This window comes from Asterias rubens, unplaced genomic scaffold, assembly GCF_902459465.1.
Source record: "Asterias rubens unplaced genomic scaffold, eAstRub1.3, whole genome shotgun sequence".
Lineage (NCBI taxonomy): Eukaryota > Metazoa > Echinodermata > Asteroidea > Forcipulatida > Asteriidae > Asterias > Asterias rubens.
The window spans coordinates 1-20415 of NW_022985725.1; the positions used below are offsets into that span (position 1 = coordinate 1).

General features: G+C 40.2%; 1 protein-coding gene, 1 long non-coding RNA gene and 36 other non-coding genes across 38 annotated transcripts; all 38 read right to left on the reverse strand.

The window, feature by feature from the left end:
- Positions 1 to 35: 35 nt before the first annotated feature.
- On the reverse strand, positions 36 to 117 carry Trnal-uag. The gene has a single exon. It is a non-coding gene; the product is annotated as a tRNA-Leu (tRNA).
- A 67-nt stretch (positions 118 to 184) lies between these two features.
- Positions 185 to 266, reverse strand: Trnal-aag. Its single transcript has one exon. It is a non-coding gene; the product is annotated as a tRNA-Leu (tRNA).
- Positions 267 to 334: 68 nt separating this feature from the next.
- On the reverse strand, positions 335 to 416 carry Trnal-aag. The gene has a single exon. It is a non-coding gene; the product is annotated as a tRNA-Leu (tRNA).
- A 366-nt stretch (positions 417 to 782) lies between these two features.
- Positions 783 to 864, reverse strand: Trnal-aag. Its single transcript has one exon. It is a non-coding gene; the product is annotated as a tRNA-Leu (tRNA).
- A 67-nt stretch (positions 865 to 931) lies between these two features.
- Positions 932 to 1013, reverse strand: Trnal-uag. The gene has a single exon. It is a non-coding gene; the product is annotated as a tRNA-Leu (tRNA).
- A 67-nt stretch (positions 1014 to 1080) lies between these two features.
- Trnal-uag lies at positions 1081 to 1162 on the reverse strand. Its single transcript has one exon. It is a non-coding gene; the product is annotated as a tRNA-Leu (tRNA).
- A 66-nt stretch (positions 1163 to 1228) lies between these two features.
- Trnal-aag lies at positions 1229 to 1310 on the reverse strand. The gene has a single exon. It is a non-coding gene; the product is annotated as a tRNA-Leu (tRNA).
- A 68-nt stretch (positions 1311 to 1378) lies between these two features.
- Positions 1379 to 1460, reverse strand: Trnal-aag. The gene has a single exon. It is a non-coding gene; the product is annotated as a tRNA-Leu (tRNA).
- Positions 1461 to 1677: 217 nt separating this feature from the next.
- Trnal-aag lies at positions 1678 to 1759 on the reverse strand. Its single transcript has one exon. It is a non-coding gene; the product is annotated as a tRNA-Leu (tRNA).
- Positions 1760 to 1826: 67 nt separating this feature from the next.
- On the reverse strand, positions 1827 to 1908 carry Trnal-uag. The gene has a single exon. It is a non-coding gene; the product is annotated as a tRNA-Leu (tRNA).
- Positions 1909 to 1975: 67 nt separating this feature from the next.
- On the reverse strand, positions 1976 to 2057 carry Trnal-aag. Its single transcript has one exon. It is a non-coding gene; the product is annotated as a tRNA-Leu (tRNA).
- A 68-nt stretch (positions 2058 to 2125) lies between these two features.
- On the reverse strand, positions 2126 to 2208 carry Trnal-uaa. Its single transcript has one exon. It is a non-coding gene; the product is annotated as a tRNA-Leu (tRNA).
- Positions 2209 to 2275: 67 nt separating this feature from the next.
- Trnal-uag lies at positions 2276 to 2357 on the reverse strand. The gene has a single exon. It is a non-coding gene; the product is annotated as a tRNA-Leu (tRNA).
- A 66-nt stretch (positions 2358 to 2423) lies between these two features.
- On the reverse strand, positions 2424 to 2505 carry Trnal-uag. Its single transcript has one exon. It is a non-coding gene; the product is annotated as a tRNA-Leu (tRNA).
- A 216-nt stretch (positions 2506 to 2721) lies between these two features.
- On the reverse strand, positions 2722 to 2803 carry Trnal-aag. Its single transcript has one exon. It is a non-coding gene; the product is annotated as a tRNA-Leu (tRNA).
- A 214-nt stretch (positions 2804 to 3017) lies between these two features.
- Trnal-aag lies at positions 3018 to 3099 on the reverse strand. The gene has a single exon. It is a non-coding gene; the product is annotated as a tRNA-Leu (tRNA).
- A 218-nt stretch (positions 3100 to 3317) lies between these two features.
- Positions 3318 to 3399, reverse strand: Trnal-uag. The gene has a single exon. It is a non-coding gene; the product is annotated as a tRNA-Leu (tRNA).
- Positions 3400 to 3467: 68 nt separating this feature from the next.
- Positions 3468 to 3549, reverse strand: Trnal-aag. Its single transcript has one exon. It is a non-coding gene; the product is annotated as a tRNA-Leu (tRNA).
- A 366-nt stretch (positions 3550 to 3915) lies between these two features.
- On the reverse strand, positions 3916 to 3997 carry Trnal-aag. Its single transcript has one exon. It is a non-coding gene; the product is annotated as a tRNA-Leu (tRNA).
- A 67-nt stretch (positions 3998 to 4064) lies between these two features.
- On the reverse strand, positions 4065 to 4146 carry Trnal-aag. Its single transcript has one exon. It is a non-coding gene; the product is annotated as a tRNA-Leu (tRNA).
- A 67-nt stretch (positions 4147 to 4213) lies between these two features.
- Positions 4214 to 4295, reverse strand: Trnal-uag. The gene has a single exon. It is a non-coding gene; the product is annotated as a tRNA-Leu (tRNA).
- A 67-nt stretch (positions 4296 to 4362) lies between these two features.
- On the reverse strand, positions 4363 to 4444 carry Trnal-aag. The gene has a single exon. It is a non-coding gene; the product is annotated as a tRNA-Leu (tRNA).
- A 214-nt stretch (positions 4445 to 4658) lies between these two features.
- Positions 4659 to 4740, reverse strand: Trnal-aag. Its single transcript has one exon. It is a non-coding gene; the product is annotated as a tRNA-Leu (tRNA).
- A 218-nt stretch (positions 4741 to 4958) lies between these two features.
- Positions 4959 to 5040, reverse strand: Trnal-uag. Its single transcript has one exon. It is a non-coding gene; the product is annotated as a tRNA-Leu (tRNA).
- A 68-nt stretch (positions 5041 to 5108) lies between these two features.
- On the reverse strand, positions 5109 to 5190 carry Trnal-aag. Its single transcript has one exon. It is a non-coding gene; the product is annotated as a tRNA-Leu (tRNA).
- Positions 5191 to 5711: 521 nt separating this feature from the next.
- Trnal-aag lies at positions 5712 to 5793 on the reverse strand. The gene has a single exon. It is a non-coding gene; the product is annotated as a tRNA-Leu (tRNA).
- A 68-nt stretch (positions 5794 to 5861) lies between these two features.
- Positions 5862 to 5943, reverse strand: Trnal-aag. The gene has a single exon. It is a non-coding gene; the product is annotated as a tRNA-Leu (tRNA).
- A 68-nt stretch (positions 5944 to 6011) lies between these two features.
- Trnal-uag lies at positions 6012 to 6093 on the reverse strand. The gene has a single exon. It is a non-coding gene; the product is annotated as a tRNA-Leu (tRNA).
- A 216-nt stretch (positions 6094 to 6309) lies between these two features.
- Positions 6310 to 6391, reverse strand: Trnal-uag. Its single transcript has one exon. It is a non-coding gene; the product is annotated as a tRNA-Leu (tRNA).
- Positions 6392 to 6458: 67 nt separating this feature from the next.
- Positions 6459 to 6540, reverse strand: Trnal-aag. The gene has a single exon. It is a non-coding gene; the product is annotated as a tRNA-Leu (tRNA).
- A 218-nt stretch (positions 6541 to 6758) lies between these two features.
- Positions 6759 to 6840, reverse strand: Trnal-aag. The gene has a single exon. It is a non-coding gene; the product is annotated as a tRNA-Leu (tRNA).
- A 67-nt stretch (positions 6841 to 6907) lies between these two features.
- On the reverse strand, positions 6908 to 6989 carry Trnal-aag. Its single transcript has one exon. It is a non-coding gene; the product is annotated as a tRNA-Leu (tRNA).
- Positions 6990 to 7055: 66 nt separating this feature from the next.
- Positions 7056 to 7137, reverse strand: Trnal-aag. The gene has a single exon. It is a non-coding gene; the product is annotated as a tRNA-Leu (tRNA).
- A 66-nt stretch (positions 7138 to 7203) lies between these two features.
- On the reverse strand, positions 7204 to 7285 carry Trnal-aag. The gene has a single exon. It is a non-coding gene; the product is annotated as a tRNA-Leu (tRNA).
- Positions 7286 to 7349: 64 nt separating this feature from the next.
- Positions 7350 to 7431, reverse strand: Trnal-uag. The gene has a single exon. It is a non-coding gene; the product is annotated as a tRNA-Leu (tRNA).
- Positions 7432 to 7646: 215 nt separating this feature from the next.
- Trnal-uag lies at positions 7647 to 7728 on the reverse strand. Its single transcript has one exon. It is a non-coding gene; the product is annotated as a tRNA-Leu (tRNA).
- Positions 7729 to 8163: 435 nt separating this feature from the next.
- LOC117306381 (short transient receptor potential channel 4-like) lies at positions 8164 to 12904 on the reverse strand (the record flags this gene model as incomplete). The annotated part of the gene is made up of 6 exons (XM_033790993.1): positions 8164 to 8732; positions 8897 to 9033; positions 9420 to 9556; positions 10214 to 10401; positions 11706 to 11819; positions 12773 to 12904. Coding segments are annotated over 6 exons (1277 nt in total), but the record flags the coding sequence as incomplete, so codon positions are not given.
- Positions 12905 to 14893: 1989 nt separating this feature from the next.
- LOC117306379 lies at positions 14894 to 17883 on the reverse strand. The gene is made up of 3 exons (XR_004520933.1): positions 17806 to 17883; positions 15373 to 15556; positions 14894 to 14992 (listed from the first exon to the last, which is right to left on the reverse strand). It is a non-coding gene; the product is annotated as an uncharacterized LOC117306379 (long non-coding RNA).
- Between the last annotated feature and the right edge of the window lie 2532 nt (positions 17884 to 20415).

Genomic DNA, 20415 nt, shown 5'->3' on the forward strand with positions numbered 1-20415 from the left:
AATTGAAAAAAGTATGTTTTAAACGAAAAACAAGTTGGCAGCGGTGGGATTCGAACCCACGCCATCGAAATGACTGGTGCCTAAAACCAGCGCCTTAGACCCCTCGGCCACGCTACCTAATGTAAGTCTTTAAAGATGCTCAATTAAAAGTTGAAAAAAAGTATGTTTTAAACGAAAAACAAGTTGGCAGCGGTGGGATTCGAACCCACGCCATCGAAATGACTGGTGCCTTAAACCAGCGCCTTAGACCGCTCGGCCACGCTACCTTGATGATATACTTTTAAGAGGCTAAATACACAAATTAAAACATCTGTGTTTTAAACGAAAAACAAGTTGGCAGCGGTGGGATTCGAACCCACGCCATCGAAATGACTGGTGCCTTAAACCAGCGCCTTAGACCACTCGGCCACGCTACCTTAATGAAAGACTTTTAAGATGCTGAATAAACATTTAAAAAAGTTTGTTTTAAATGAAAAACAAGTTGGCAGCAGTGGGATACGAACCCACGCCATCGAAATGACTGGTGCCTAAAACCAGCGCCTTAGACCGCTCGGCCACGCTACCTTAATGAAACACTTTTAAGATGCTCAATTAAAATTGAAAAAAGTATGTTTTAAACGAAGAACAAGTTGGCAGCAGTGGGATTCGAACCCATGCCATCGAAGTGACTGGTGCCTTAAACCAGCACCTTAGACCGCTCGGCCATGCTACCTTGATGATATACTTTTAAGAGGCTAAATACATAAATTAAAACATCTGTGTTTTATAAACGAAAAACAAGTTGGCAGCGGTGGGATTCGAACCCACGCCATCAAAATGACTGGTGCCTTAAACCAGCGCCTTAGACCGCTCGGCCACGCTACCTTAATGAAACACATTTAAGATGCTTAATACATAAACGAAAACATCTGTGTTTTAAACAAAAACAAGTTGGCAGCGGTGGGATTCGAACCCACGCCATCGAAATGACTGGTGCCTAAAACCAGCGCCTTAGACCGCTCGGCCACGCTACCTTAATGAAAGACTTTTAAGATGCTAATACACAAATGAAAACATCTGTGTTTTAAACGAAAAACAAGATGGCAGCAGTGGGATTCGAACCCACGCCATCAAAATGACTAGTGCCTAAAACCAGCGCCTTAGACCGCTCGGCCACGCTACCTTAATGTAAGTCTTTAAAGATGCTCAATTAAAATGAAAACAAGTATGTTTTAAACGAAAAACAAGTTGGCAGCGGTGGGATTCGAACCCACGCCATCGAAATGACTGGTGCCTTAAACCAGCGCCTTAGACCGCTCGGCCATGCTACCTTGATGATATAGTTTTAAGAGGCTAAAGAAACAAATCAAAACATCTGTGTTTTAAACAAAAAACAAGTTGGCAGCAGTGGGATTCGAACCCACGCCATCGAAATGACTGGTGCCTTAAACCAGCGCCTTAGACCGCTCGGCCACGCTACCTTGATGATATACTTTTAAGAGGCTAAATACACAAATTAAAACATCTGTGTTTTAAACGAAAAACAAGTTGGCAGCGGTGGGATTCGAACCCACGCCATCGAAATGACTGGTGCCTAAACCAGCGCCTTAGACCGCTCGGCCATGCTACCTTGATGATACACTTTTAAGAGGCTAAATACACAAATCAAAACATCTGTGTTTTAAACGAAAAACAAGTTGGCAGCGGTGGGATTCGAACCCACGCCATCGAAATGACTGGTGCCTTAAACCAGCGCCTTAGACCGCTCGGCCACGCTACCTTAATGAAAGACTTTTAAGATGCTAAATTAAAATCGAAAAAAAGTATGTTTTAAACGAAAAACAAGTTGGCAGCGGTGGGATTCGAACCCACGCCATCGAAATGACTGGTGCCTAAAACCAGCGTCTTAGACCACTCGGCCACGCTACCTTAATGAAAGACTTTTAAGATGCTAAATTAAAATCGAAAAAAAGTATGTTTTAAACGAAAAACAAGTTGGCAGCGGTGGGATTCGAACCCACGCCATCGAAATGACTGGTGCCTTAAACCAGCGCCTTAGACCGCTCGGCCACGCTACCTTAATGAAAGACCTTTAAGATGCTTAATACAAAAACGAAAACATCTGTGTTTTAAACGAAAAACAAGTTGGCAGCGGTGGGATTCGAACCCACGCCATCGAAATGACTGGTGCCTTAAAACCAGCGCCTTAGACCGCTCGGCCACGCTACCTTAATGAAATACTTTTAAGATGCTGAATACAAAATGAAAAAATCTGTGTTTTAAACGAAAAACAAGTTGGCAGCGGTGGGATTCGAACCCACGCCATCGAAATGACTGGTGCCTAAAACCAGCGCCTTAGACCGCTCGGCCACGCTACCTTAATGAAAGACTTTTAAGATGCTAATTAAAAATGAAAAAAAGTATGTTTTAAACGAAAAACAAGTTGGCAGCGGTGGGATTCGAACCCACGCCATCGAAATGACTGGTGCCTAAAACCAGCGCCTTAGACCGCTCGGCCACGCTACCTTAATGAAAGACTTTTAAGATGCTAAATTAAAATCGAAAAAAAGTATGTTTTAAACGAAAAACAAGTTGGCAGCGGTGATATTCGAACCCACGCCATCGAAATGACTGGTGCCTTAAACCAGCGCCTTAGACCGCTCGGCCACGCTACCTTAATGAAACACATTTAAGATGCTTAATACAAAAACGAAAACATCTGTTTTTTAAACAAAAACAAGTTGGCAGCGGTGGGATTCGAACCCACGCCATCAAAATGACTGGTGCCTTAAACCAGCGCCTTAGACCGCTCGGCCACGCTACCTTAATGAAAGACTTTTAAGATGCTGAATAAACATTTAAAAAAGTTTGTTTTAAATGAAAAACAAGTTGGCAGCAGTGGGATTCGAACCCACGCCATTGAAATGACTGGTGCCTAAAACCAGCGCCTTAGACCCCTCAGCCACGCTACCTTAATGTAAGTCTTTAAAGATGCTCAATTAAAATGAAAACAAGTATGTTTTAAACGAAAAACAAGTTGGCAGCGGTGGGATTCGAACCCACGCCATCGAAATGACTGGTGCCTTAAACCAGCGCCTTAGACCGCTCGGCCACGCTACCTTAATGAAACACTTTTAAGATGCTCAATTAAAATTGAAAAAAGTATGTTTTAAACGAAAAACAAGTTGGCAGCGGTGGGATTCGAACCCATGCCATCGAAGTGACTGGTGCCTTAAACCAGCACCTTAGACCGCTCGGCCATGCTACCTTGATGATATACTTTTAAGAGGCTAAATACATAAATTAAAACATCTGCGTTTTATAAACGAAAAACAAGTTGGCAGCGGTGGGATTCGAACCCACGCCATCGAAATGACTGGTGCCTAAAACCAGCGCCTTAGACCGCTCGGCCACGCTACCTTAATGAAAGACTTTTAAGATGCTAAATTAAAATCGAAAAAAAGGTATGTTTTAAATGAAAAACAAGTTGGCAGCGGTGGGATTTGAACCCACGCCATCGAAATGACTGGTGCCTTAAACCAGCGCCTTAGACCACTCGGCCACACTACCTTAATGAAATACTTTTAAGAGGCTCAATACACAAATTAAAACATCTGTGTTTTAAACGAAAAACAAGTAGGCAGCGGTGGGTTTCGAAGCCACGCCATCGAAATGACTGGTGCCTTAAACCAGCACCTTAGACCGCTCGGCCATGCTACCTGAAAGAAAGACTTTTAAGATGCTCAATTAAAATTGAAAAAAGTATGTTTTAAACGAAAAACAAGTTGGCAGCAGTGGTATTCGAACCCACGCCATCAAATTGACTGGTGCCTAAAACCAGCGCCTTAGACCGCTCGGCCACGCTACCTTGATGATATACTGTTAGGAGGCTGAATACACAAATTAAAACATCTGTGTTTTAAACGAAAAACAAGTTGGCAGCGGTGGGATTCGAACCCACGCCATCAAAATGACTGGTGCCTTAAACCAGTGCCTTAGACCGCTCGGCCACGCTACCTTAATGAAAGACTTTTAAGATGCTGAATAAAAATGAAAAAAAAGTTTGTTTTAAACGAAAAACAAGTTGGCAGCGGTGGGATTCGAACCCATGCCATCAAAATGACTGGTGCCTTAAACCAGCGCCTTAGACCGCTCGGCCACGCTACCTTAATGAAAGACTTTTAAGATGCTGAATAAAAATGAAAAAAAAGTTTGTTTTAAATGAAAAACAAGTTGGCAGCGGTGGGATTCGAACCCACGCCATCGAAATGACTGGTGCCTAAAACCAGCGCCTTAGACCCCTCGGCCACGCTACCTTAATGTAAGTCTTTAAAGATGCTCAATTAAAAATGAAAACAAGTATGTTTTAAACGAAAAACAAGTTGGCAGCGGTGGGATTCGAACCCACGCCATTGAAATGACTGGTGCCTTAAACCAGCGCCTTAGACCGCTCGGCCACGCTACCTTAATGAAACACTTTTAAGATGCTCAATTAAAATTGAAAAAAGTATGTTTTAAACGAAAAACAAGTTGGCAGCGTTGGGATTCGAACCCACGCCATCGAAATGACTGGTGCCTTAAACCAGCGCCTTAGACTGCTCGGCCACACTACCTTACTGAAAGACTTTTAAGATGCTGAACAAAAATGAAAAAAAAGTTGTTTTAAACGAAAAACAAGTTGGCAGCGGTGGGATTCGAACCCACGCCATCGAAATGACTGGTGCCTTAAACCAGCGCCTTAGACCCCTCGGCCACGCTACCTTAATGAAAGACTTTGAAGAGGCTAAGTACAAAAACGAAAACATCTGTGTTTTAAATGAAAAAAAAGTTGGCAGCGGTGGGATTCAAACCCACGCCATCGAAATGACTGGTGCCTTAAACCAGCGCCTTAGACTGCTCGGCCACGCTACCTTGATGATAAACTTTTAAGAGGCTAAATACACAAATTAAAACATCTGTGTTTTAAATGAAAAACAAGTTGGCAGCAGTGGGATTCGAACCCACGCCATCGAAATGACTGGTGCCTAAAACCAGCGCCTTAGACCCCTCGGCCACGCTACCTTAATGAAAGACTTTGAAGAGGCTAAGTACAAAAACGAAAACATCTGTGTTTTAAATGAAAAACAAGTTGGCAGCGGTGGGATTCGAACCCACGCCATCGAAATGTCTGGTGCCTTAAACCAGCGCCTTAGACTGCTCGGCCACGCTACCTTGATGATAAACTTTTAAGAGGCTAAATACACAAATTAAAACATCTGTGTTTTAAATGAAAAACAAGTTGGCAGCAGTGGGATTCGAACCCACGCCATCGAAATGACTGGTGCCTAAAGCAAGGGCCTTAGACCGCTCGGCCATACTACCTTGATGATATAGTTTTAAGAGGCTAAATACACAATTTAAAACATCTGTGTTTTAAACGAAAAAAACAACAAGTAGGCAGCGGTGGGATTCGAACCCACTCCATCGAAATGACTGGTGCCTTAAACCAGCGCCTTAGACCGCTCGGCCACGCTACTTTAATGAAAGACTTTTAAGATGCTCAATTAAAGTTGAAAAAAGTATGTTTTAAACGAAAAACAAGTTGGCAGCGGTGGGATTCGAACCCACGCCATCGAAATGACTGGTGCCTTAAACCAGGGCCTTAGACCGCTCGGCCATACTACCTTGATGATATAGTTTTAAGAGGCTAAATACACAAATTAAAACATATGTGTTTTAAACGAAAAACAAGTTGGCAGCAGTGGGATTCGAACCCACGCCATCGAAATGACTGGTGCCTTAAACCAGCGCCTTAGACCCCTCGGCCACGCTACCTTAATGAAAGACTTTGAAGAGGCTAAGTACAAAAACGAAAACATCTGTGTTTTAAATGAAAAACAAGTTGGCAGCGGTGGGATTCGAACCCACGCCATCGAAATGACTGGTGCCTTAAACCAGCGCCTTAGACCGCTCGGCCACGCTACCTTGATGATAAATTTTTAAGAGGCTAAATACACAAATTAAAACATCTGTGTTTTAAACGAAAAACAAGTTGGCAGCAGTGGGATTCGAACCCACGCCATCGAAATGACTGGTGCCTAAAACCAGCGCCTTAGACCGCTCGGCCATGCTACCTTGATGATATACTTTTAAGAGGCTAAATACACAAATCAAAACATCTGTGTTTTAAACAAAAAACAAGTTGGCAGCAGTCGGATTCGAACCCACGCCATCAAAATGACTGGTGCCTTAAACCAGCGCCTTAGACCACCCGGCCACGCTACTTTAATGAAAGACTTTTAAGATGCTCAATTAAAATTGAAAAAAGTATGTTTTAAACGAAAGACAAGTTGGCAGCGGTGGGATTCGAACCCACGCCATCGAAATGACTGGTGCCTAAAACCAGCGCCTTAGACCACTCGGCCACGCTACCTTAATGTAAGTCTTTAAAGATGCTCAATTAAAAATGAAAACAAGTTTGTTTTAAACGAAAAACAAGTTGGCAGCGGTGGGATTCGAACCCACGCCATCGAAATGACTGGTGCCTTAAACCAGCGCCTTAGACCGCTCGGCCACGCAACCTTAATGAAAGACTTTGAAGAGGCTAAGTACAAAAACGAAAACATCTGTGTTTTAAACGAAAAACAAGTTGGCAGCAGTGGGATTTTAACCCACGCCATCGAAATGACTGGTGCCTAAAACTAGCGCCTTAGACAGCTCGGCCACGCTACCTTGATGATATACTTTTAAGAGGCTAAATACAAAAATTAAAACATCTGTGTTTTAAACGAAAAACAAGTTGGCAGCGGTGGGATTCGAACCCACGCCATCGAAATGACTGGTGCCTTAAACCAGCGCCTTACACCGCTCGGCCACACTCCCTTAATGAAATACTTTTAAGATGCTAAATACAAAAACGAAAAGATCTGTGTTTTAAACAAACACAAGTTGGCAGCGGTGGGATTCGAACCCACGCCATCGAAATGACTGGTGCCTTAAACCAGCGCCTTAGACCACTCGGCCACGCTACCTTAATGAAAGACTTTTAAGATGCTAAATTAAAATGAAAAAAAGTATGTTTTAAACGAAAAACAAGTTGGCAGCGGTGGGATTCGAACCCACGCCATCGAAATGACTGGTGCCTTAAACCAGCGCCTTAGACCGCTCGGCCACGCTACCTTAATGAAAGACTTTTAAGATGCTAAATTAAAAATGAAAAAAGTATGTTTTAAACGACAAACAAGTTGGCAGCGGTGGGATTCGAACCCACGCCATCGAAATGACTGGTGCCTTAAACCAGCGCCTTAGACCGCTCGGCCACGCTACCTTAATGAAGACTTTTAAGATGCTAAATTAAAATGAAAAAAGTATGTTTTAAACGAAAAACAAGTTGGCAGCGGTGGGATTCGAACCCACGCCATCGAAATGACTGGTGCCTAAAACCAGCGCCTTAGACCGCTCGGCCACGCTACCTTAATGAAAGACTTTTAAGATGCTGAATTAAAAATGGAAAAAGTATGTTTTAAACAAAAAACAAATTGGCAGCGGTGGGATTCAAACCCACGCCATCGAAATGACTGCTGCCTAAAACCAGCACCTTAGGCCGCTCGGCCACGCTACCTTAATGAAAGACTTTTAAGATGCTAAATTAAAAATGAAAAAAAGTATGTTTTAAACGAAAAACAATTTGGCAGCGGTGGGATTCGAACCCACGCCATTGAAATGACTGGTGCCTAAAACCAGCGCCTTAGACCACTCGGCCACGCTACCTTAATGAAATGCTTTTAAGTTGCTTAATACAAAAACGAAAACATCTGTGTTTTAAACAAAAACAAGTTGGCACCGGTGGGATTCGAACCCACGCCATCGAAATGACTGGTGCCTTAAACTAGCGCCTTAGACCGCCTGGCCACGCTACGTTGACGATATACTTAGAAGAGGGTTAATGAAAAAAAAAAAAAAAGTATGTTTAGCCGAAAAACATTATGGCAGCGGTGGGTTTCGCCACGCTACCTCGATTCAACTCCTTTAAGAGGCCAAATTAAAAATGAAACAAATTAATGTATCTTTCATTAAACGAAAACTATGGAAGTTGTGCCTTTAGAAACAAGCGCATCAATAACTAGAACAAGACCAATAAGAACAAGAACAAGACACACAAATACCAAGAAGAAAGACACGAGAGCTGAAGAACAAGAAAATTACCTTAAAAAGTTGTTATTTGGGTTTTCGTCCATCTTCTCTACATCGTTATCTTGAGTGGAGTAAATCAGTGTCATTCCAAATGCAAACGACAAAGCCACTGCGCCCACAACGAGGAAGAAATGGTACGTCCCTATTATCATTCGGACGAGAGAGATTTGAAGTGGACCAAACACATTGCTGATCACCACATAGGACATCATGCGCACTACGGACAATGTGGTTGCCAAGGCAAACATGGCGGAGCCGATGAGTTTTGGATTGTACCACGTGAGCTGAAGGAAGTCCTCTGATTCGTCAACATGTCGCTCGCGTGGTGTTGCTCGCTTGCGTCGGGTGCCGACTTGGCATCGCGCCGTGTTGAAGTTCATCAGTCTTCCGACTTCCTCTTTAATCTCTAACCTCATGGAGTGGTTGATATTGGAATTCGTCTTCGATAATTCACCGAGAACATAATCTCCTATTTCCGAAATCCTTCCCTCACTAGAATTTGTTGTCAGTGTTGAAGTGAGAGCTTTTACTGATCTTGTTGATTGATGATAACTCAATGTTGCCTTTGTCGGCGGAACCTTCTGAAAATCATCACAACAAAATTGAGTAAGTCATCAACCTAGTTTCTGCCACCCTCCCCTGAGGCCATGACAGAAAGCTGCAACAGGCCAAAGCTAAACACCATCTACACATTGATAGAAAATGCTTATTAGGCCTAACGTTAAAAATCTTACACGAAACTTACACACAGAGCAACGATTTCAAACGAAATCCAACAAAGGAACAATGAGATGATGAAGATATCTCGGAGGTGCTCACTGTTTCTCATGATATTCGTGAACCCTCTGGCTGCAATACTTTCTACTTCCCTCCAAGTCATACCTTGAAAGATAAGATAAGGCAAAGTCAAAGAGCCGACGACTAGATTTACCAATTGAAATCATCGTACTGTGACATAAATATGTTATAACAACCCTTTATGGTCTAAAAAGAATGGGTATGTGTTTACATCGTTCTTCGGATGGGACGTAAAGCCGTTGGTCCCCTGTATTGTGTAACGCACAAAACAGTACCCATTGCACTAATCGAAAAGAATGCGCCGTAGCACATTGTTAACCCTTATTAGGTGCTACATAATTGGGTCTCACAATTCATATCTTGAATAACCCATCTTTCTGTCCAAATGTATAAAATACTTAGCGCATTGAGTACTTTGTCGGTAAAGTACGTGCGCTATAAACAAAAGTTGATATTAGTGAGTTTATTACCTGCTATCCAAACAGAAAGTACAATATTAAGTGGTTGGGTTAGAGTGTGGGGTGATCCGCTACTGCTGACTGATTCCCAGGTCAACAGGGTCACCAGGGTCAGGTCGGATGCTAAATGCATGATGAACACCACCACGCTGAAAAGGAAGAACAACAAAACTAGAGGGCAGTGTTGTAAAAAAAAAACGGAGGAAAAACCAGCAACATAACAGCATATCTTATACATAATGTATAACACAGCAAAGGGTGTCATTATTTAAAAGGGGGATGTCCTAGTGCTGTATTTAATCATCACATTTTGTTGTTGCTAATGATTTGTTTCAGGGGCTGAACATATTTTTACTCACTTCGTGCACAAAACTGGACAGACTGTCTTCTGACAACATTATACAACATGTATTTGCATACAAACAAGATCAATGAAAATTGAGTATTTGGCCACCCTTTCATTGCCATGCACATACCCAGTCACAACGACAAAATTGTGACTAAAATAATCGGACCTCGATCTACACATAAAACCTGTACAGATTATTTTCCAGTCGTAAAGTGTCACATGCCTTGACAGCGCCCGCCCGCATATATCCAATTGTGTGGGTAATGGTATGTGACATAAAAAGGCTCAACTATTATGGTAGCTGAAATTGTTTAGGAAATAAAATAAGTGACCCAGTGACTAGGGGAGTAATAACTTCGAAGTGGATTGATAATTTTGTAGAAGTTGCACCAAAATAATATACTGTTTAACAAACTAAGAACAATACTTGTTAAAAATGACACAATTTTTTTATTACGGTGTTTGAACGAAGGCTTTTATCTTCTCGCTGTTAGAGTAAAGATGAAAAACAGCTAGAACTGGGAACAGGAGAAAAAGAAGAGCAAACACCGTTGCACGGTAGAGGGCGCGCTTGTCTCTCAAGAAGATAAGCCGTTTGTAGAACTGTGCGATGATGACTTGCTGACAATTCGGATGTGCAATGAACTACAGGGGGGAGAAAATGATAAAGATGTAAATTTATTAGAAGTGGACCAGTGGTCGATTTCACTTTAAAAGCAGTGGACACTATTGTTAATTACTCTTAATGATTATTAGCATAAAACCTGACTTTGTAACTAGTAATGGAGAGAAGTTGATAGTATAAAACATTGTGAAAAACGGCTCCCTCTGAAATACGTAGTTTTCGAGAAAGAAGTAATTTTCCACGAATTTGATTTGTGACAAGGTTTTTTCTTCTTTCATTACTATCTCAACTTCGATGACCGATTGAGCTCAAATTATCACATGTTTTTTATTGTATGCATACGTTGAGATACAGCATGGGAGAAGACACTGTACACGTTTGGTAATTGCTCAAAATATATAATAGCATAAAACTTAAACTTGGAAACGAGCAACGGAGAGCTGTTGATAGTATACAAAATCGTGAGAAACGACTCCGTCTAAAGTAACGTAGTTTTTGAGAAAGAGGTAATTTCCCACCAAATTAATTAAAGACTTCTGGCCAAGTGTTCCTCACAGGGACGCACTGGATAGTATCAGTGTACAGGTCAAAAAAAAAAAAAAAAAAAAAAAAAAAAAAACATTTATAACATTGTTAATACCCAATAATATGCAAAATTAACAAACAAGTTAAAAGGTTATTTTAATGTTATTCTACAAGCTCAGTGATAACAAATCCGTACCAGTAACTAAATTCGGGCTAACCGCCCCCATCAAGCCATTGTTGTTTTACTGTTAAATTCCTAACCCTGAGTAGCGGGTATTTTCATGAATATGCTAGTAAAAATACATGATTTGCCGGGCTGGTTCAAATGTAAGTTTGGCAAAACAGGGCCCACAGAGTGGTGAAATAAGGATGCGATATTTGAAAAAACTCGAGTTCATGCGGTGGATTAATTAGGAGTGAAGGACTCGACGCGAGTCCGACCTGGGTCAAGTCCATTATTACAACCGACGGTAGAACGTCGCTTGACTTGGACACTGGCCATGTTTTTGAATATTTTAATAGGTGTGGCATGTTATGGAACTTTCCCGGGTTTGGCCTAGGTTATTGACCTTAGCAAGTGTATTGTACATACAAGTGTTTTTTGTTCCTGTATTTTTTGCCTATGTTATTATTATCTGAATTCAGCCGTTGTAATATTTTGTTCTCGTCAATTTGTATGTTTTACGTCATCTTCCAAAATTGTGATCGTTTGTAGCTGCTGGGGCACCTCTGAAAAATATTGTTTTCTTTTCCAAGGTAAATACTTAATAAATAACAATTAAAAAGAGTTTCAACTTACTTTCTGAAGTCCAAGATCAAGTGCTTGTGAAACCTTTGGTAGCGGCGAGTGCGCAGTCTTGTCGTAGTTAGTAATATCGTCATTATCACCAGGATGGGTAAGAACTGTCAATACCTTGTAAAAGGAAAAACGGGATCATTGCATGACTGTTTTGCGGTTTATGACTTCCCCCTTCCCATTCCGTTGTAAAATAAATGGGGGACATTTAGTCGGAAGGTGGCAGCAGACAAACCAGCTATATCTTTGGTATCGGTGATGTGCGCATGTTCAGAGCTAAGTCTGCTGCCACCTAGCGTTGCAGAGTTTCCACTTGTACGGAACATTATTTTAAAAGAGACAGTTTATAAGAAAACAATTTGTTCAGTAATGTTATGACTTTAATTGATAAATAATTGGGAAAATTAAATTAGCTGTTGCAAACAACTTACCAACCAAATGGACCGCTGGAAACAAAAGTTAATGGCCTGACGTTTCGACCCTAGCAGAGTCTTTCTCGAAGGCTAAAAAAAAAAAAAAAAAAGACTATGCTAGGGTCGAAACGTCAGGCCATTGATAAACAATTGTGATTAAACTTTTGGATGCTAAGTTATAAGGAATTCTAACTTCTAATTGGTTACTTATTGATTTAAGGCCGTGTAAATAAACAAATTATCAATTTCTTTTTTTGTGAACAAGTGTTTTAAAGACAGTAGACACTATTCCGTGGTGTATCTCATCATATGCATAAAACAATGAACCTGTGAAAATTTGAGCTCAATCGGTCGTCGAAGTTGCGAGATAAAAATGAAAGAAAAAAACACCCTTGTCACACGAAGTTGTGTGCGTTTAGATAGTTGATTTCGAGACCTCAAATTCTAAACTTGAGGTCTCGAAATCAAATTCGTGGAAAATTACTTCTTTCTCGAAAACTACGTCACTTCGGAGGGAGCTGTTTCTCACGATGTTTTATACTATCAACCTCTCCCCATTACTCGTAATCAAGAAAGGTTTTATGACGATAATTATTTTGAGTAATTACCAATAGTGTCCACTGCCTTTAAGGGGTTTGAACATGACTATATATTTACCTCCTCCGAACTCCTAGCCTGCGAGATGAAATCCGTTGCGAACTGTTGCATATTCAACTCAAGTTGTTGATACGATAACTTAAACTCAATATCAATCTCAGCCAATCGTCTGATCTCACCACACAGTTTAAAAGCTCTTTCAATGGGGTCATTACTCGCCATCGCTACGTATGGTTCGCTTGCTAGTCCCTTGTATATCTCCATGGTCCCGATAGATCGCTGGAAACCATCATCAGAATCAGTGCCGTCGATCTGATCATCTCTACGGCATGTTGGTATACGAGCACCGGCATCGAGTAGGCACTATATTAACAACACAAAATGCAGTATATTGGTACATCGCATGTATTAAATCAAACACAATTTAAATGAGGAAATCAATGTGTGGTGAAGAGGTTTTCAACTATAGTGGTTTAATCCCAATGAGGCCTGGTTCTTGATAATTTTACCGAGACGAAGTCGAGGTAAATTATCAAGAACAAGGCCTCGGCGGGTTTCAACACTTTTTACTGGTAATAAACAAAGGTTTATACACACCCACGTGACGCACTCTCCACCAATAGGAATAGCGAGACTGTCTGAGGTATTTATGAATACTGGTTAATCATGAAAGACAAAAAAACGTCATAACTGATATTTTGAAAAGACCTCTAATAAAGCTTATAGCACTCTAGGAAATCGTACTACCCCGGGGTGAGAATTGTGTTCAGATCATTTTCATTTTTATAGGCTTATTTCTTATAAAAAAATAAATAAAGTAGAAATATGAAATTAAATAAACAACTTTATGCATGAGTTGTTTCTAAGACTGAAATGAGTTTGACTTAAAATTATCCAAGCCATAAAACTAAATTTTTAAAAACAGTTCACACTATCACCAGCTGCATTACTGCTCACCATAGTGGCATGTTGTGGTCCCATAAAATCATTAGTCACACGCTCCTCATTTTTGTTTTATGTCGGCACCAGTGGTGTCATTTATAAATATAAACTGTCGTAGTAAACTTAGGTGTCAAACAGGCAGTGGACACTATTGGTAATAGTCAAAGACTACTCTTCACAGTTGGTGTATCTCAACATTATGCATAAAATAACAAACCTGTGAAAATTTGAGTTCAATCGGAGGTCGAAGTTGCGAGATAATAATGAAAGGAAAAACACCCCTATCACACGAAGTTGTGTGCTTTCCGATGCTTGATTTAGAGATCACAAATTCTAAACTTGCGGTCTCGAAATCAAATTTTGTGGAAAATTACTCCTTACGCAAGAACTACGTCACTTAAGAGAAGCTTTTTCTCGCAATGTTTTATACTATCAACCTCTCCCCATTACTCGTAATCAAGAAAGGTGTTATGATGATAATTATTTTGAGTAATTGCCAATAGTGTCCACTGCCTTTAATTGTTAATAATTTATATGACCCCACTAGGTTAACATACAAGACAACTGGCCAACCTTAATGATGTTAAAGTTTTTCATCTGTGCAGCCAAGATGATAGGGGTTATCTCGTGGTTAAAGTCATCGTTCGCACAGTGACAATTGATGATGGAACGTGCATCGTTGGTACCCTAAATTATATAAAGGTAAATAAGGACCAAATAAAGAAATGCATATCACCAAACAAAATTGTACCGTAAGCTTAATTGGAGCATTTATGACGCTAGTTCGTAACAGAATTACCAGGTAAATTTTCAGTTTACGCAGCGGCGCACTGGGTCAATTTTTTTTCAAATGATTAAAAGTTATCTTTTGATGGTTGTTGTTTGCTTTCTCAAAATACACAGCAATTTTTAAGCGTGGCAATAAATTAGTTTGGGGGCTTAATATTTTCACAGAAGAAGCACATTTCTACAAGATACAAGATGCACGATAACATGCCTATACAACTGGAAAATATATCAGTTGATTTTCTGAGCCAAAGATGAAGCATTTTATTTTTTCAAACAGTCTTGTCCAGACAGTTTCATGTAGGCCTACAATTATTTTTTTAATTATTTTCTTTGCGGGGAATTTGTTTTGTGGTCATTGATTCTGAGCTAAATATGTCCCACTAAACTGCCACAATTTATTCCCCTCGGTGTTGTTAATTTCACCAACCTGAACTTGTTTGGATGCGTTCTCACAGAGCAATTTGACCGCCTCTGGAAAATTGAATTCAACAGCTCGCAAGAGGTTGTCCTTTATCTTGACTCCATTCTCAATGAGTGAATAAAGAACAGCTGGGGGAAAAAAGTAAGATAATGTTAACCCGTTTATCGAGTCTACACTTGAAGGGGTAGTTTACAAAACTTCCACCGTGAAAGTTACGGCACTTTACCCGGCCCCCTAGCTGCCAGGTAAAGTGCCGTACATTTTACGGATATTTTGTTTACGTGTAAGATAATGTTAGCTCGTTTACGAGTCTACACTTGAAGGGGTAGTTTACAAAACTTCCACCGTGAAAGTTACGGCACTTTACCTGGCGCCCTAGCTGCCATGTAAAGTGCCATACATTTTACGGATATTTTGTTACGTGTATGCACATGACGACGTCATTTGAGTATGGCGACCTATCCGAGAGGTCAAAACAAGTTTTGCTAATTGGCCAATCACGACTCACCTAAATGTCCACCCTGAATGGCTAAGTACAGGGCAGAGCGCCCGCTAGCGTCCGTAGAATCTATGTCAAGACATGAATCTTTACGATTCCGCATAAGTCGTTTTATTTCCACTAGGTCACCCTTTTCGGCTGCATGAAGGTATTTTCCAATTACAAACGCCTGTGGAACGCACTTGTCCATAATCTAAAAACCAAAGTCAATATATAGTTTGAATTGATAATATTAATTGGTTGGTTCTCACAGAATCCTATCGTTCACTGGAATTAAGTTATTAAAGGCAGTGGACAGATTGGTAATTACTCAAAATATTTTTTTTATCATAAAACCTTTCATGATTACGAGTAATGGGGAGAGGTTGATAGTATAAGACATTGTGAGAAACAGCTCCCTCTGAAGTGACGTAGTTTTCGAGCAAGAAGTAGTTTTCCAGATTATTTGATTTCGAGACCTCAGATTTAGAACTTGAGGTCAGAACTCGAAATCAAGTATCTGAAAGCACACAACTTAATGTGACTATGGTGCGACAAGGGTGTTTTTTTTCCTTCATTAATATCTCGCAACCGATTGAGTTCAAATTTTCACAGGTTGTTAGTATATGCATATGTTGAGATATACCAAATGAGACAATTTGACAATTACCAATAGTGTCCAAGGTCTCTAACTCCCTAAAATTTCAAAATGATTTCGATGGTGCTAAAAAAACAAAAACTCACAACATGACTTATTTTGACAGTTCACTTAATTACATTCTCACGAGCATGACATATTGAAAACACGCAAAATGAAAAACATGTGCTATTGTTGTTTCCCTTCTCTTAAATAAGGTGTGACCCTAAGTTTATACAAACTTACTTGGTGAGAGGTACATTACCTTTCGATATGTATTAAGCATTTTGATAGTCATTTCCACTTTGAAGTCATGTGGTTATGGACAGGTATCAGTTTCCATCCCCAAAATGAGATTATGAGAAGCGTTGTTGTGAGAAACATTTCTCAGACTCTGAAATCCTATAGGGAGTACACTTTATTCCTTATACTGCGTGGCAAAGTTCTCCACGGATTTGTTGTGATATCTCAACAAATTTTGCCGTGAGGTTATTTTTGTTGTATGCTATTGTTAAAGACACTGGGGTCGATTTCACAAAGACTAGTCCTAACTTAGGACTAGTCCTATAAGATTTACAAATTGCATGGATAGTCCTAAGTTAGGACGAGTAGCTGGTCCTAACTCGAGATAAGACTAGTCCTAACTCTTTGTGAAATCCACCCCTGGACTCACTTGGTCTATCTCAACAAATAACAAACCTGTGGAGATTTGAGCTCAATTGGTCATCGAAGTTGCGAGATAATAATGAAAGAAAAAACACCCACGTCACACGAAGTTGAGTGCTTTCAGGTGCTTCATTTCGAGACCTCAATTTCTAAACTTGAGACCTCGAAATCAAAGTCATGGAAAATTACTTCTTTCTCGAAAACTACGTCACTTCAGAGGAAGTCCTTTCTCACAATATTTTATACTATCAACCTCTCCTCATTACTTATTCCCAAGTAAGGTTTTATGCTTATAATTTGTTTTGAGTAATTACCGATAGTGTACACTGCCTTTAAAACAATCAAACGGTTTCAAAAACCAGAGGTATACTTTCCTTTTAGAATGACCACCATCTTAAGCTGAACTTCGTAAAGAGGCAACGTAAACAACAATTGGAATACAATAATCATGCCGTTTTGAACATGGCCTTCAACATTGGGGCATTTATAAATAAACATCGGTTGATAAATTATTGATACTCGGTTTTTGTATAGCGCTTGATCACAACCAAACGGGCGTGTAAATGATCCACACAAAGCGCTCTGTATTAGTATTTTTATTTATTTTTGTATGTTGATCTTTAGTATTGAAGTATAATGAGACCTATTCCTTATAGCACCATTTTTACAAGGTGCTGTGGTGCAATATGCTTGCGATAGGAGATTATATAAGACTGAAGGCAGTGGACACTATCGGTAATTAGTCAAAATAATTATTATCATAAAACCTTACTTGGGTAACGAGCAATGGGGAGATGTTGATAGTATAAAATGGTGTGAGAATTGGCTCCCTCTGAAATTACGTAGTTTTCGAGAAAGAAGTAATTTTCCACGAATTTGATTTCGAGACCTCAGATTTAGAATTTGAGGTCATAAAATCAAGCATCCGAATGCACACAACTTCGTGTGACAATTTTTTTTTTCTTTCATTATTATCTCGCAACTTCGATGACCAATTGAGCTCAAATTTTCACAGGTTTGTTATTTTATGCATATGTTGAGATACACCAAGTGAGGAGACTGGTCTTAGACAATTACCAATAGTGTCCACTGTCTTTAAATAAAGCTTCGCAGTAAAATAATTATTTATCTTTCAGAAAACAAAAACAAAGTACACTTACGATAGCAGATCAATGGTGAGCTTGTCCAGATAGTGAAGGCCCTATTCCTTACTGCTAGCAATGGTGTTTCGATGATCAATACGAACGCAGCACTAATTGGAGAGTGGACACTTACCGAAACACGTATCCCATCAACATTATAATAATAATAATAATATACAGTCGTGTCTCCTGCCATTCATCTGGTTTCCAAACCAGGGACAAGTTCCACAGAGATGCTTAAGCATAAGCCATGCATAATGCTTACCGACGAAGCACGGTTACCAGCCAAAATACCATGTCACATGTGCAAATTGTGACTGGTGTCCTGTTCCTTTTTTTTTGCTTAGCGGGAGAATTGTTCAGTTGTTATGCGGGTTGATAAATTGAACAATGGTATAAATTAGGTCGTTTAACTCCGTTCGTTATTATTTCAAAATTTTACGACGAACGGCAAAATCGACTGGCCTTCTTTAGGCCATATAGACTGCTCATTAATTATGTTGTCTGGTAAATTTAATAATAATAATATCGTTCAGCATGACTGCTTCGCCAACGTGCGATATAAAAACCACTAACATGTTTGTAGCGCAAACGTATGCATTATAGAAAAATTGCCATTATGGTTGTTGTTATAATTATAGATACCGAAGAAAGAATCCAAATTAACGTCACAGCTAGGGTCATATAACTGATGTTATTGTCTTTGTGGAGAAAGGTGCAATTTATGGGTGTCGATGTGGACGCTATATCGTGTATTTATTTATGTGTTATGTATAGTATATAAATGTGTACCCTTTTTACGAACAAGGTCTGGGAGGGCACCTTTTTTATGACATTTTTTGTATTGTTTAGTTTTTTATACTCAGTTTGCCTCAGCTTGTTTTGATACTTTTTGTATTGTCCGAATAATTAAAATAAAATAAATACATAATTGTGGCAACACCCAGTGGTGCTAAATTCCTCGCAGAGCGCATGGGCGTGTCAATTAACCAGTGCGAAGGCTTGCCCGAACCATTAAGCTGACAAGACAACTAGCTCTGGTCTGAACAACTCAAATTCCCCCTTTCCTAAAGGAAACCGGTGTCCCAGGAACGTCACCGCAGATTCTGTCGCCCATTTGGGAAATTATTATCAGAAGTAGTTGGTACATAGTTCACCATTATGGGGGAACCGAATCACCAGGGGTGGGGTTGGGGGCACACAAATCTTAACCATGTGTACCAGTGTGGCAGGAGATTCTGTCGATCACACTCGCCCTCTCGTGGTGACGGCATGTACCTCAGGTCATCCCAAGTAACCCACTCCACAAGCAGGGCACTGGGGGCTGACCCGGGTGAGCCCTGTCAAAGCTATTCGAACAGACCGGGGATGATCCAAGGAAGCTAAACGAACGCACCCAGATTATTATGGGTGCGTTCGTTTAGCTTCCCTGGGTCGACCCCGATGTGTGGCGTTTTCCAGGACGAACGTGGGTAATTATCTACACACGTTCGTCCTGGAAAAAAAAACACCGCCACACACCGGGGTCGACCCGGGGGAGCTAAACGAACGCACCCAATGTTAAATGAATGTAGGTCATAGGAGAATGTATACGCCGGCTGGTGGCCGGTCTCTGGCGTTCTTCACGAGCCTCGAAGTGTGACGTCAGATGTTCAGGCTAATTTCACTGTTCCTGTTTGTAGAGAGTATACACTCCTGATACAATCTCGATACCTTAGGAGTCAATGCATCAACCAAATTACGTAGGATACGTATGCGTATATAACAGACCAGCAATCTCAACCTAACAGATAGCGATTTACACATAAGTGATAAAAAGCTATTATAAGTTAAGTGTCTTGCTCAAGGATACAGAGTGCATTGATTCTCAACCCGCACTTGTTTGCCTTGGTCTACAAAACAATAGAGAGTTGGTCACACTAGACTAAGGACAAATCACCCACCTCGTAAATTAATGAATTGTGACATTGGTAGTTTTGAATATTTCAACCAATATTTGTTTGTGATAGGAGAAAGTGACTCTCATGTTTAGATAAGCCCGAAGCTTCGATGGTGACCTTTACTCGACCTGCACTCAACTGTCTAAGCCAACAAAACCTAAAAAAACAAAAACAATGGAAACTTTGAACTTTATTCAGATTGATTTAAAGGCAGTGGAAACTATTGGTATAGTTACTCAAACTAATTATTAGCACAAAACCTTAATATTGGTAACGAGTTATGGGGATTGGTTGATAGAATAAAACATTGTGATAAATGGCTCCCTGAAAGGAAGTAGTTTTCGAATAAAAAAAAGTAGTTTTCCACGAATTTTATTTTCAGACCCCAGGATTAGATTTTGAGGTCCCGAAAGCATCTTAAAGAACACAACTTCGTGTGACAATTTTTTCTGTCACAGTTATCTCACAACTTCGACGACCAACTGAGCTCAATTTCACAGGTTTGTTATTTGATGCATATGTTGAGATAAACCAAGTGAGAAGACTGGCGTTTGACAATAACCAAAGGTTTTCCAGTGTCTTTAAGTTGGGTTATTCATGTTTGTCTGCAATTACCTTGCAATAAAAAGGCAATCGTCCTGATCCCTGACGTAGACACCCATGCAAATTAGAGCAAACTGCTACATTT